This window comes from Capronia epimyces (genome assembly GCF_000585565.1).
Source record: "Capronia epimyces CBS 606.96 chromosome Unknown aczIQ-supercont1.3, whole genome shotgun sequence".
Lineage (NCBI taxonomy): Eukaryota > Fungi > Ascomycota > Eurotiomycetes > Chaetothyriales > Herpotrichiellaceae > Capronia > Capronia epimyces.
The window spans coordinates 503,531-515,418 of record NW_006912906.1 but is presented as its reverse complement, the minus strand read 5'-3'; the positions used below and the strand labels follow the sequence as shown (position 1 = coordinate 515,418).

At 54.7% G+C, this 11,888-nt stretch overlaps 5 protein-coding genes across 5 annotated transcripts in view; 2 read left to right on the top strand and 3 right to left on the bottom strand.

Annotated features, from left to right (window-relative positions):
* The window catches only part of A1O3_03447 (uncharacterized protein), a gene marked incomplete at both ends in the record, with an annotated part of 3,093 nt that extends 546 nt beyond the window's left edge, over window positions 1–2,547 (top strand). The window contains 8 exons of the mRNA XM_007733585.1: window positions 231–759; window positions 815–1,252; window positions 1,305–1,559; window positions 1,610–1,712; window positions 1,768–1,817; window positions 1,934–2,006; window positions 2,058–2,137; window positions 2,188–2,547. Of these exons, the coding sequence (XP_007731775.1) occupies window positions 231–759; window positions 815–1,252; window positions 1,305–1,559; window positions 1,610–1,712; window positions 1,768–1,817; window positions 1,934–2,006; window positions 2,058–2,137; window positions 2,188–2,547 (1,888 nt within the window). The remainder of the gene's footprint in view (window positions 1–230; window positions 760–814; window positions 1,253–1,304; window positions 1,560–1,609; window positions 1,713–1,767; window positions 1,818–1,933; window positions 2,007–2,057; window positions 2,138–2,187) is intronic.
* A 1,242-nt stretch (window positions 2,548–3,789) lies between these two features.
* Window positions 3,790–4,943, bottom strand: A1O3_03446 (uncharacterized protein; the record flags this gene model as incomplete). Its single annotated transcript, XM_007733584.1, has 2 exons — window positions 3,790–4,651; window positions 4,819–4,943. The coding sequence occupies 2 exons, from the start codon at window positions 4,941–4,943 to the stop codon at window positions 3,790–3,792; spliced, it is 987 nt and encodes a 328-aa protein (XP_007731774.1).
* Window positions 4,944–5,582: 639 nt separating this feature from the next.
* Window positions 5,583–6,452, top strand: A1O3_03445 (uncharacterized protein; the record flags this gene model as incomplete). The annotated part of the gene is made up of 1 exon (XM_007733583.1): window positions 5,583–6,452. One exon carries the CDS (start codon window positions 5,583–5,585, stop codon window positions 6,450–6,452), a length of 870 nt encoding a protein of 289 aa, XP_007731773.1.
* Window positions 6,453–7,298: 846 nt separating this feature from the next.
* Window positions 7,299–9,485, bottom strand: A1O3_03444 (CMGC/CDK protein kinase; the record flags this gene model as incomplete). Its single annotated transcript, XM_007733582.1, has 1 exon — window positions 7,299–9,485. The coding sequence occupies one exon, from the start codon at window positions 9,483–9,485 to the stop codon at window positions 7,299–7,301; it is 2,187 nt and encodes a 728-aa protein (XP_007731772.1).
* A 683-nt stretch (window positions 9,486–10,168) lies between these two features.
* Window positions 10,169–11,851, bottom strand: A1O3_03443 (uncharacterized protein; the record flags this gene model as incomplete). The annotated part of the gene is made up of 5 exons (XM_007733581.1): window positions 10,169–10,466; window positions 10,526–10,884; window positions 10,935–10,998; window positions 11,053–11,635; window positions 11,695–11,851. 5 exons carry the CDS (start codon window positions 11,849–11,851, stop codon window positions 10,169–10,171), a joined length of 1,461 nt encoding a protein of 486 aa, XP_007731771.1.
* Between the last annotated feature and the right edge of the window lie 37 nt (window positions 11,852–11,888).

The following is an 11,888-nucleotide window of genomic DNA, read 5'->3' as shown; positions in this document are numbered from 1 at the left end:
CATCATACCCTTCCACCATCATACCCTTCCACCATCATACCCTTCCACCATTATACCCTTCCACCATCATACCCTTCCACCATCATACCCTTCCATCCTTGACATACCCTTCCGTCCTTGACATACCCTTCCATCATCATACCCTCCTACCATCATACCTTTCCACCATCATACCTTTCCACCATCATACCCTTCCACCCCTCACACACATCCAAACTAACTGATGACAGTGCTGGTGATGATGTGTTCTTGAACGCACCGGCCTCCACCAATATTCGTCAACTCTCCCCGACTGCAGAAGTCTTCACCCCCGGTGCTCAGACTCCGTTCAAGAAGGCATTCCATGTCGGTACTCGTGGCAATGTCACTGCTCTCCCAATGCCCGCATACCCCTACTTCCCATCTCGTGTCCCATCTCGTGGCAAGCAAGTCAATTCTGCGGAGGATGTCCAAGCTGGAGGCGTAAGCTCCCTGCTGAAAGGCAGTACCCCGGAACGCAAGGCCAAGGCTCTAACCCCCGAGCAGGCTCAACCCATTGTCCCAGGAGTCATTGGAGGCCCACGTATCGCATCTGACGACAAGGATCTCGCCAAGGCCTTTGCAAAACTCAACGCGGGTCGCGCTCTCACCGGTACCTCCATGTACCACATCAACTACTCTCAGGGCATCTTCAGCACAGATGAGAACGTCACCCGTGCCTTCGTCGTCACCGGCATTCCCGAGAGCTTCCGATCAACTGACATTGCGGCCATCTTCAAGGTAAGTCGACCCTTCCTTCCCTTCATCATCGTTTATCCCTAACTAACTTCTTTAGACTTCATCGTTCTCTTCCTTGAGATCCATCAATGCTTCTCAGTTGGTCACCCATGGTCTTGTCACTCTTTCCTTTGCCGATGTTCGTGAGGCCAAGCTTGCATTCGAAGTTGCCAGCACCCGCCTTCCCTTGGCTCGGGTTTTCCCATTGCCTCCCAAGGGCCTTGCTTCTGATGAAGGCAAGGATCCTCACCAGGTCACCGACTTTGAAGGTCAAGTCATCGTCACTGTCTACTACAATGGCCACCCTGCTGTCCAACAGAAGGATGCATACGCTGTCGTTGCCGAGATCAAGCGTCTGCTTGCTCAGTGTGGTCCTGTCAAGGCCTTCCACACCCTGGCACCCACTCAGATCCACGTTCGAGAGTTCCGTGTCGAGTTCTTCAATGCCGACGTCGTTGAGGCTGCCAAGGACGTGATCAGCGGCACCATGACTTTTGTAAGTCACCCACTTGTTCATTTCGCTTCCGCCTTACTGACCTTCATCATAGGGTATGGTCTTGGATGTTGAACCGTACAAGCCAGATGTTCGTGACGTCGCTACTACCATTGGTGAGGCACCTAGCCCTCGTGAGCAGCTTTCAATCACCGGTCGTTCCACTGTTCCGGTCGATCCCGACTATGATCGTCTTGCCGTTGTCATTCAGCGTGACGCACTTCGCACTGGTCGTCGTCTCAATCAGAACGCAAATCACAATGCTGTCGACATTGCTCGCATCCAGGCAGGCATTGATGTCCGCACCACCGTGAGTGGCTTCCCTCACCTTGCTTGATCCCACTGACTGAACACCTCTAGATCATGTTGCGCAACATCCCAAATCGAGTCGACCAACTGATGTTGAAGAAGCTCATTGATGTTACCAGCCATGGTCGCTATGACTTCATGTACCTTCGCATCGGTGAGTGACCCTGGTTGACATTGACATCTCACTTGATACTGATGGGAATCTGCAGATTTTGCCAACAACTGCAATGTGGGATATGCCTTCATCAACTTTGTTGACGTAAGTTCCTCGCCTCGATGCCATTGACATTGCTAACTCTTTCCAGGCACAATCCATCATTCCGGTCGGTGCTCTTGTTTGTCAACTCCCTTTTCTCCTGCTCACAAGTCTTATAGTTCGTTCTTGCCCGTGCTGGAAAGCGCTGGAACTGCTTTGCATCTGACAAGGTTGCCGAGGTCTCCTATGCCAGTGGGTATCTTCACTCTGCCTGTACTTGCATCAGCTAACAATCTCCAACAGCCATCCAAGGCAAGGACTGTCTTGTCCAGAAGTTCCGCAACTCTTCTGTCATGCTTGAGCATCCTTCCTTCCGCCCCAAGGTGAGGCTGTCCTGACGGGATCATTCGAATTCAAGCTAACCACTGTCTAGCTCTTCATCACTGGCAATGTTCCCACCGCTGGCAATGAAGAACGCTTCCCTGGACCTGACAATGCTTCCAAGATGCGTCGCTCGGTGGAGAATGCGGAACATGTCGGTCTGTTTGTCCTTCCATCTCCCACCCGACGTCCCTTCCCAATGGAACATCGCTTGAGACGAGTGGGCCAAACCAACGTGGGCAATGGTCGTCGTTCAGGCCGCTATCTCCCACCTGCCCGTGCAACCACAGCCAGCCCACAAGTCAAGGAGACTGCAGGCAAGGCAGACACCCCATCTCATGGTTCTGTCTTCTTCGTCAATGTCAACAGTCCCTATGACCCATTTGCCGGCAGCCCTGCCCAATTCTCGTGAGCACAATTATCTCTTATCTCATCTTTGGCCACATGACACTAACATGGTCCGTCTTACAGGTCTGTTCGCTCCTAGACAAGGACAAGCCTATCGGGAGGAGCAGCGTCGCCGACGTTCCCAATTCGACCGTGGCACTCCAGGTGCTGAGAATGAAATGGGCATGGGGCAGCGTTACCGCTTCCAGGATCCGGCTCTTGACCCGATTGATGCTAGCAACACCTTTCCACTCCCCCGCTACTAGCTCAGCATGATTGTGACGCTGGACGTCTTACGAGGTTTCAGGTCACTTTTGTTGTTTCTGGTGGTTGTTGGTGGTTGTCCAAACGGAGGTCTGGAGAGTCATTTCTTGCCCGTTGGGCTTGGATGGTTTCTTCCTTGACCATTGATTGAGTCCCTTGGTCTTTTCAGATCATTGGCCTCAATCCTGGACAACTGCCATGAGGCATCAGCAAAGCATCACCAACAGCATCCCCCTTTCAGCATGGCTCGACAACAGTCATCATTCCCCCATGTGTTATTACACAACTGCCCTAATTTCCAAAAGTTTTCCGGTTTTCAACAATGTGTGAGCTTCAAGGGTTTTTTTCTCATGGATCAATGTACCCAGTCAAGCGGGAACATCAGAGCACTCGGCATGTGAATGCGCAGTTGAGCTTCAACCTTATGGGGGTCCATGTATCCATGGCGACAATACTGTTGCTTCGGCAAGTAGTATCGACACCAGCATGTAACAATCACAAGGGTGATCCATGAGTTTAGCCATTACTTTAAAAAATGAACTCTATTGAGTACAAATCTTGAGTCTTGCTCGATCGTGTCGTGTCTGTGTGATTTGCCTTGATGTTGACCGCGAAACCATCGTGTACATGATGGCTCGGCGATGAAGAAGATGGTGGTCGTCGCCCTCCCCTCGAAGATCGAGGTCATCCTTGCCACTGCTTCAGCCCGTCTCCTAACAACCTTTCCTGGCGACCATGACCATCTTGCTCAGTTTCGCTTGATGGCCACCACTTCACTTTGGAGACTAGTGTTTGACGCGTCCGAGACCGATCCAGTGGCATTCGATACTCGATCCATGTCCTTAGAGGGCAATGCCGGCTCAGCGGGACTCTACTCGGGATGTATGTGATATCGCGACGGCGGTGGGAGTGGGAGTGAATACGACATTTATACCTAAGGTATGAATATGAATGTTTGGTCCCGCCCACCACCCAGCTTGGGACGATAAATCCAGTCCCGTCTTTATATGGTTGGCGCCGTCATGATCTGAAGTGCCCTCTCAATAGCAGCCACGATCCTCTGGCCGACAAGCCACATGTCATCATGGCCCCCGTCCACAGACATCTGTGCGTATCTGCAGCCTTTGTGCTCGAAAGAGAAGGCCGATTCCGATTCTCCCGCGCTTGACTTCTCCTCCACCGGCAAATCCATTGCCTCGGGACCCAGGACTGTCCGCCTCATTGCGTCTCGCTGCTCTGGCTCCACCAGCTCATCCCCTCTCGCGGCGACCAACAGGACAGTGCGACCAGAGTACATATCCGACTCGGAGAAATGGGTGGGCGAAGCACGGTCCCAGTCATCCATGCGCTTTCCGAACGCACCCTCGATGAAGGAAGTGTAGATGTCGCCGTACAGGCCGTCCTTGTGGTTGTCCAGCAGGAGCCGCAGATCATAGATTCCAGCCAAGCCAACCAGTGCTCCCGGCGACGGAAAGAGAGTGTCAGAGCCAGGACCAGAACGGGAACGAGAACGCAGCAAGGCTTGAAAGGCGAGAGTGGCGCCGCATGAATGGCCCACCAACATGTAGTTTTGCTCTGTCAACCCGTACATATCCTTCAGCAGCGCCAGGCCGGCGCACACGTCGTCGATATGGTCTGGGTGGCGGGCATTGCGGAGGGAAGTCTCCGGGGTGGTTTCACAGTCCTGTGGATGCGACGGGTGTGGCGACAGCCTGTATGATAGCGACGCTATAGCCAGCGACCGGTGCTGGGTTTTGAGGATCGAGGAAACTGGTGATGAGGGAGAAAGTAGAATCGACACGGCGGGTTCGGCGAAGTTGAGATGCGTGATCGTCGGATCGCGCCAGGCGCCGCCGTGCACGAGGCTATTGAGGGTCAAGGACCGGTCAGCAGTCAGCTCCTGTTCTGTCCTGAACTGTACTGCCGACAGGCTCTATTCAGGACCGAACAAGCACGGATTAACGGAGCAGACAGTAGAAGGTCTTTCTGCTTCTGATTGTAGCCTCAGACCTGGGAATCTAGAGAGACTTACATGATCCAGAACCGTGAGCTCTCACAGCTCTCACAGCTCTCCGAGGGTGGCCGTTGTGCCGGCAGCCAGACCAGGAGTTCCTGAAGGTCATGGGACCCGAAGCGTAGAGTTTGGGCCTCGACCATGGCGTAATTATCCGGTAGAGCTGGAGGGTTCCCTAATCCTATCGAAGTAGAAGACAGATAAACCGCCTTTAATTCCGGCACCCACCCTAAGGCTGGCCAATGAGATTGTGCCATGTGATCGACAAGGCTGGCACTTGGCATTGAAGTCAAAGGCTGATCAGGCCTTTGTCAGAACCACGACTCCATACTACCTCCCTACCTACCCTACCCTACCCTACCCACCTACTTACCTACCTAGATACTGTCTAGCGCAAAGGCAAGTCCAGAGTCTGGCTCTGCAGCGGTGGGTGGCATCACAGATCACAGCGCTCAGTCATGAGTGCCGACCCTCCACGTAGCCTGGTCCGCACCACGGGCGACCATGCTCCCAAACGACGGAAACTGTCCCATCGGCAGTCGAAACTTACTCCGTCTGCAGCCCAGCCGCGACCGGAAGCACGGATACGAAGCAGGAGAGGTTCAATTCCAGACTCACGACTGAGACTGAAACCCTGTCCGCCGCGTCGGATACGATCTCTAGACCATCGTGGACAAGTCACAAAGTCATTGCCATCGTCGTCTGGCAAGAATGCCTCGTCCAATTCAACTACTCCGCCCGTGACGCCGGGGGTGACTGCGACTCCTGACTCCAGTGTCAAAATGTCAACCGCAAAATCCCTCCTCGACCAGATCTGGGCGCGCAACAGAAATCAGCACCGCGCCCAGTCGTGGTGGAAGTCCTTGGGGATGTTGAGGAAAGCCATTACTCGCGTGGTGGCCATGAATGATGCAGAACGCTCGCTCCGACTACAGAGCAACGCCGGCGTCGGTGCCACGGAGGCGAAAGAAGTCAGGAAACGGTTCGAGCAAGAGAGTCAGATCCGACGTGAGAGAGACCTATGGTTTGACTGGATGCGCGAGGTCCTCGTGCCTCGCGCATACGTTGGGTTCACGGGCTTGGTGAGCGACAGTCAATTCGCCGCTCTAGGAGTCGTGCTCGTCGGTATCCTTGCGGACGTGATGAGTGTGGTTGGTGCGCCGACGCGTTCAGTGGACGAGGATGACCGCGGCGAACAGGCATTGCACGCCGACAAGGTGACCAGCAAAGAACAGGGGGGTGCCAGGGTTCTGACAGCCACGAGTCTAAAGGTCACAGGCCTGCAGAGCGGTGAGGTCGTGGAGAGGATTTACCACAGCGACGACGTGGGTGAGGTGGTTGAACGGACGAAGCTCGAAATATCCCGGGATCAAGTACGTCTGCCGGCTCGTAAAGATGTACCCACAGCCGACGATGGATCGGCTGCCTATGTGACTGATTCCCCGAGCGTCGGCTCGGATGGTTCAAAGGGGACTGGGGTGTCGGATGCGGTGCTCAACTTCAAAGCCAATCGAGGCGACCGCGACAGAAAGAAGCAGAAGCAAGACCCGAAACTTAAGCCGCTTGGAAACAAGGATGTGGAATCTGAGAGCAAGAGCAAGAAAAAGAAGAAGAAGAACGCAATCGACGACATGTTCGCCGGCTTCTTGTGAACAATCTTGTCACCGATCCACACACCACACACCACACACCACACACCACAACAGCACAACACAACACCCGCTCGCTATTGCTATGGCGGTCTCTTCCTTCGTTCCGTTCGTTCGTTCGTTCACTGCCTCCTAGGAGGTCTCCAGACGACTTGGGGGTTGCTACCTACATACAGCTACGGAGTACATGTTCTGCACCACTGGGCGAACAGGAAAACGGGACCAGGAGGGAACGCAAGAGACAGAGACTCGGGCCATGTCTAGGTATGTTAGCTACGCAGCATGGACACTACCAAGCAGTACAAGTACAAGACACTACAAAGTACTACAACAAGTAGAATATGGTTGGAGAATGGAAAATGGCCAGGCGACCTTCTATTGCGTCTCCTTGTTCCGCTTCTTGTCCCGTCGATCAAGGTATATGAAGCGTTGGATCAATGGATGGATCTGGATCGTCCGCGCTCATTTGCACGTCGTTCGTTCCCTCCCATTATTTCTCACGTGTAAGTGACCGAATGAGTCAACCACATGGAATTACTGTACGTATACGGATACCGTGGGGGCCATATCTCGTACAAATCCGTCCCTGCCTCCCCGAATGCGAGAGATGATTCGGCGCCGTTTCGCTATGCAGACGCCCCAAAGACAAAGACACCGCCGCCAATGCGAGTCCCAGTCCGCCGCCTCCCTTCCGGGGCCGCATTGCCTGCGGAATGCCGTTTTTGCAAGACGCGCAAGCCTCCAAGCCAAACCCCCAAACCCTGCCTGCTGCACACCAATGTTTTCGGCTTCAAAGGACGAAGGACAAGATCATGAAGGTCATGAATATAACCGTCTACCACCGCGCTTCTACCGGCGATACGGGTCTTGCAGGCCATATCCCCTATCCCGGTCTCGGTCCCGGTCTCTGTAACCGTGATTGTGATTGTGATTGTGGCTGTGGCTGTGGCTGTGGCTGTGACTGTGATCACGAGGATCTCGCTCCCGATCCCAATCCCGAGGCCTGTCCCGGTCACGATGCATGTCTCTGTCTCTGTGGCTGTGGCTGTGACTGTTGTGGCTGTCTCTTTCCCAATCCCTGCCCGGACTTCGACTCCTTGGCCGTCTATCTCTGTCTCGATCTCGATCGCGGTCGTACACGCCTCCCTGTGGATGCGGGGGCGGGGGCGGAGGCGGGGGCGGTAGACCGTCCAGGTCGCGCGTTCGTCCTCGCTCTCGATCGGCTGCGCCCATGTCGTCGTAGGACAGATGGTCTGCGTAATCAGGAGGCGGTCCATTATCCCTGTACGGCGGTCGATCGTCTCTTCTGCGGTTCTTCATCGCAGGTAGGCGAGCGGTCGGATCGGCGTGTGAGTATGGCGGGATGTATGTGTCTCGGTCATGAGCCGGGCGTCGATAGTCCGCACCAGCTCCTGGAGGGATTCGAGATCTTGGGTGTGAAGGAGGTGGAAGGGGTCCGCGGCCATCGTCTCGGTATGCAGGTTCGTCTTGCTGTCCGTGGCGGAAAGGGTCAGCTTCGGGAGGTGGAGGGCGCGGTGGGAGCGCATGGTCTCCGGCGGGGACTGGCAACGAGGATAGTTCTCCTCCGGAAGGGCGGCGTGAATAGCTTTCGTCATATACCTGTGGTGGCATAGACCCTCTCGTCTGATCATATGGTGGGCGCTGACCTTGCTCGTATGGCGGCATGTCTCTGTGAGGCGGGTACGGGTTGGGGCCCCGGTGGTCCCCTCCACCGCCGTAAGCACCATTCTGGGCATGCAGTGGCCGGCGACCATAGCCTTGGCTATTGTGTCCATTTGCATATCGCCCCCCCGGGACTCGTGAGCCAGGACCCGCGCCCCCTGTACCTCCACTTCTGCCTTCAAGAGGAGGGATCGACCGACCATTGATGGCCCATTCTCCTTGGGTCGCTATGCCCACGGCGCCGCCGGCTGGCGCAGGAGGCGGCTTAGACTTCTGATCTCTGAACTTCTTTCGGTCTAGTTCGTGAGAGTCCTCGAACGAAGGGAGGTCTTCCGGCCGGGCGGGATATGGTTCGGTGCGGAAATACGGGTGTCGAAGAGCATCCATGGCATTGATCCGTTTTCGCCAATCAAGTTTCAGCAGTTCGCCCAGGAGTGAAAGAGCTGGTGGACTGAGTTCGCGGAAGACGGTGGTCAGTCGTGACGGTTTGCTGCCCCAGTCCGTGATGTTTTCGCAGCCGGGAAGGTCTCGCCAGCCGGGCATCGTCTCGTCTGTAGGAGAGCCGACCAGGTCAAAGATGATCTGTGCCTGATTGAGGTCACTGTTGCCCGTCAAGATGGGCCTTTTCTTGAACATCTCCCCAAACACGCAGCCGACTCCCCACATGTCGATAGCGGTAGTATATTTGCGGAGTTGCAGTAGCAATTCCGGTGGACGATACCACCGTGTCACGACCAAGGTGGTGTATTCTCTGGTAGCCTCACCTCCTCCTTGGCCTGGCTTGGGCGGATCATCGTCGTATGGTCGGGCAAGGCCGAAATCGGCAATCTGAAGAATTCCCCGGTTGTTGATCAACAGATTGGCGGCTTTCATGTCCCGATGTAAGATCTTGTTGGCGTGGAGGTATGCGCAGCCTTCGAGAAGTTGTTTCAGGTAGCATTTGATTTGTGGCTCAGTGAAGTTGACAGTTGGGTTTTCCAGTAGTCCCGCCAGATCGTGATCCATGTATGGCGTGACCATGAACATGCTCGGCTTCTTGCTGGCGCTCTTAGGTCGCTCAACCGCCATCTCTTCCAATTTCAGAATGTTGACATGGTGAAGTTGTTTGAGCAGCTTGATCTCCCGAAGAGCTGTTATGGGGAACCCGTCCTTCTCATTGTGCATCAATATCTTTTTCAACGCCACTATTTGTCCCGTCTTCTTGGAGCGCGCCTTGGACACTTCTCCGAAGGTGCCTTCGCCGAGCTTCCCCAGATAGTCGTAGTCGGTGATTCTCGAGCAGCCACGGAACCGAGGCTTGCCATCTGGAAGTCGTTCGAGGGTTTTTCGAGGATGAGGCGTACCAGTAGACATTGCCTTCAGTGGACTTGGACGCCGTGAAGAGCCTTGACGGCGGACAGTGCTCGAATCCACAGAAGTGGTGCGTCCGACCAGTTGTCACATAAGTTTCCAGGCGCAGTCAGGCTGGCTTGATTCAACCAGACGCGTCGGCCGCGGAGACGAGATGCGACAGTCGAAATCAGTCGTGTTACCGAGAAGGCCGAGGCCAGAATGGAAGATTTGTCCTCGTCATCTAGTCCCAGCAATGGGTGCCGTCTTCTGTGTCAAAAGCGTTGGTAGAAGCACGCGGCAGAGAGAGACAAGTGAGGGTGAGGAATTCGGAATTGCGCCGGAGCGATATTCGTGGTTGGGCGACTTGTTGAGAGGGATCTGTGGAGACCAAAAGGGTCAGAGATTAGTGTGCTACCGACTGAGGAAGAGCAAAGGCTGTCTAAGGCCCAGCAGAGTGTATCAAGTGAAGAAGAGATGCGTATCCCCAGTTGACAAAAGGCAGACTGACGATGTTCAGGACACCAAGCCCGGATTAACTGTTCCGCCGGGCTCCGGTGAGCCACTCGTGCTACGGCGCAGCATGTAGTCACGGCCGCTGTATATCTAGATGTACGGAGTACTCTGTAATACCTAATGACCAAGCCGCGCTACCAGGTAACCTTCCTTACAGCTGCAAGGCGACTGACGTTCATCTCCAGTCTGTCTTACACCTCGATCGGGATCCCGGCATCTTGCTTTGCCAATAGCTCGTCAATGTTCCACGGCCTATATACATATCCCGGCGCAGCATTAGTGTTTGTGAACGGCGCACCCGTGATTAGGTGCTGGAAAGCTTTTCCATAATTCTCGTATGCGTACTGCTCTGCATCATGTGCCCACAGCCAGCGATCATACGACTCTTTGATCGCCCGTGGGTTCTCCGCAACGAGATCCCAGTTGGTGTGATGGCGCTGCGCCTGGTTTCTGAAGCCGAGAAGCTGGCAGCAAGAGACCCGTTCGGCCCTGACAAGTCAATTAGTACACGTTCTCTTCCGACCCTCCACACTAGGTCTGGGACATACCTGAGCAGGTTGTGTACACGGAGAGCCATGGGAATGTTGCTCTGTCCACCAATCTCCAGACAGCTGGCCAGAGACATTGCATCCTCCATGGCCTGGGTGGCCCCGTTGCCAGAACTGGGTAGGAAGGTATGGGCGGCATCCCCGAGCTGGACCACTCGACCTCTAGGAGAGGTCCACTGCGGTTGAGGATCTCGCCACAGGAGTTTCCAGTCCACCAGGCGATCCTCGGGTGTGGTGTTGAATACCTTTTGAAGAATGTCCGGACAGGAACCCAAAGACGTTTCAAGGCACTGTATCACGTCTGCCGGGGTGCATTTCGAGTGAGTCCCATACCAGGTCTCCGCCGAGTCTGCGGTATCCTGTGCGGACTCTCAGTAACATCCCCAAACGAGGGTGATGGCCGACGTACCTTGTGGGTCACGGACCATGAAAACGTGTCCTCCGTCCGAGAGATAAACAGGTGCATATCAGGCCTGGAAGACGCGTTAGGGGTCATAAACTGACAGAAACAAGATCGACCTGCTTACCCAACCCACATCTCGGCGGGAGATTGGCCATTGGGAAGAATGGCAAATCGTCGGTCGACGTCCGGATCTGCAACAGCAAATTCGACAGGGTACGCAGTGCGATATATAGCATAGCCACTGCTTCGAGCGCGCAATTCCTTGCCCGTGACCACTTCAAATGACTTGGTACCGACACCGTCAGCCGCGATGACCAAGTCGGCCTCCACGCGAACGCCGTTGTCAAACTCTACATTTGCTTTGTCATCGGTTTCGTGGTATCTCACGGCTCGGTGGTTGTATTCGACGACCATTCCAGTCGCAGCTAATTGCCTTAAGAGGATGTTTTGAAACTTGGAGCGAAGATGCCGGTGGATGCGAATCGTGTTTGTGGTGGTTTCGCCAGCCTCGTTCGTCGTCACGATTGCCAAAGGAGCCGGGCCATAAATGTGTTCACCGGTTTGTTTATGGTAGGAGAGCCAGAAATCGTAGGACGTGGCCTCATTCTCTTCCTTCATAGCTGGCCAATGTTCGAAGACTTTGCATGCGCTCGGGCCAATTGAGAAGAAATCTCCTGCATGATAGATTGAGATTAGCAATACAACCACTGTAGAGGGTTGGTGGATGCCGTAGCATCATCCTTGCCTTCGGTTTCAGGCTTCAAACTGCGTTCAAAGATGCGCACTTGGATGCCTTTTCGCCAGCACTCCAACGCGGTCATGATCCCACCTACACCGCCTCCCACGATCACAGCCGTGATCCCAGTTTCTGGGTGACGCTGCACGGGCGGTGTGGGAGAAGGTCCATTGCAGGCGTCTGCCATGGTCAATTTCAGTAATTTGATTGCTAGGAAGGGTGGT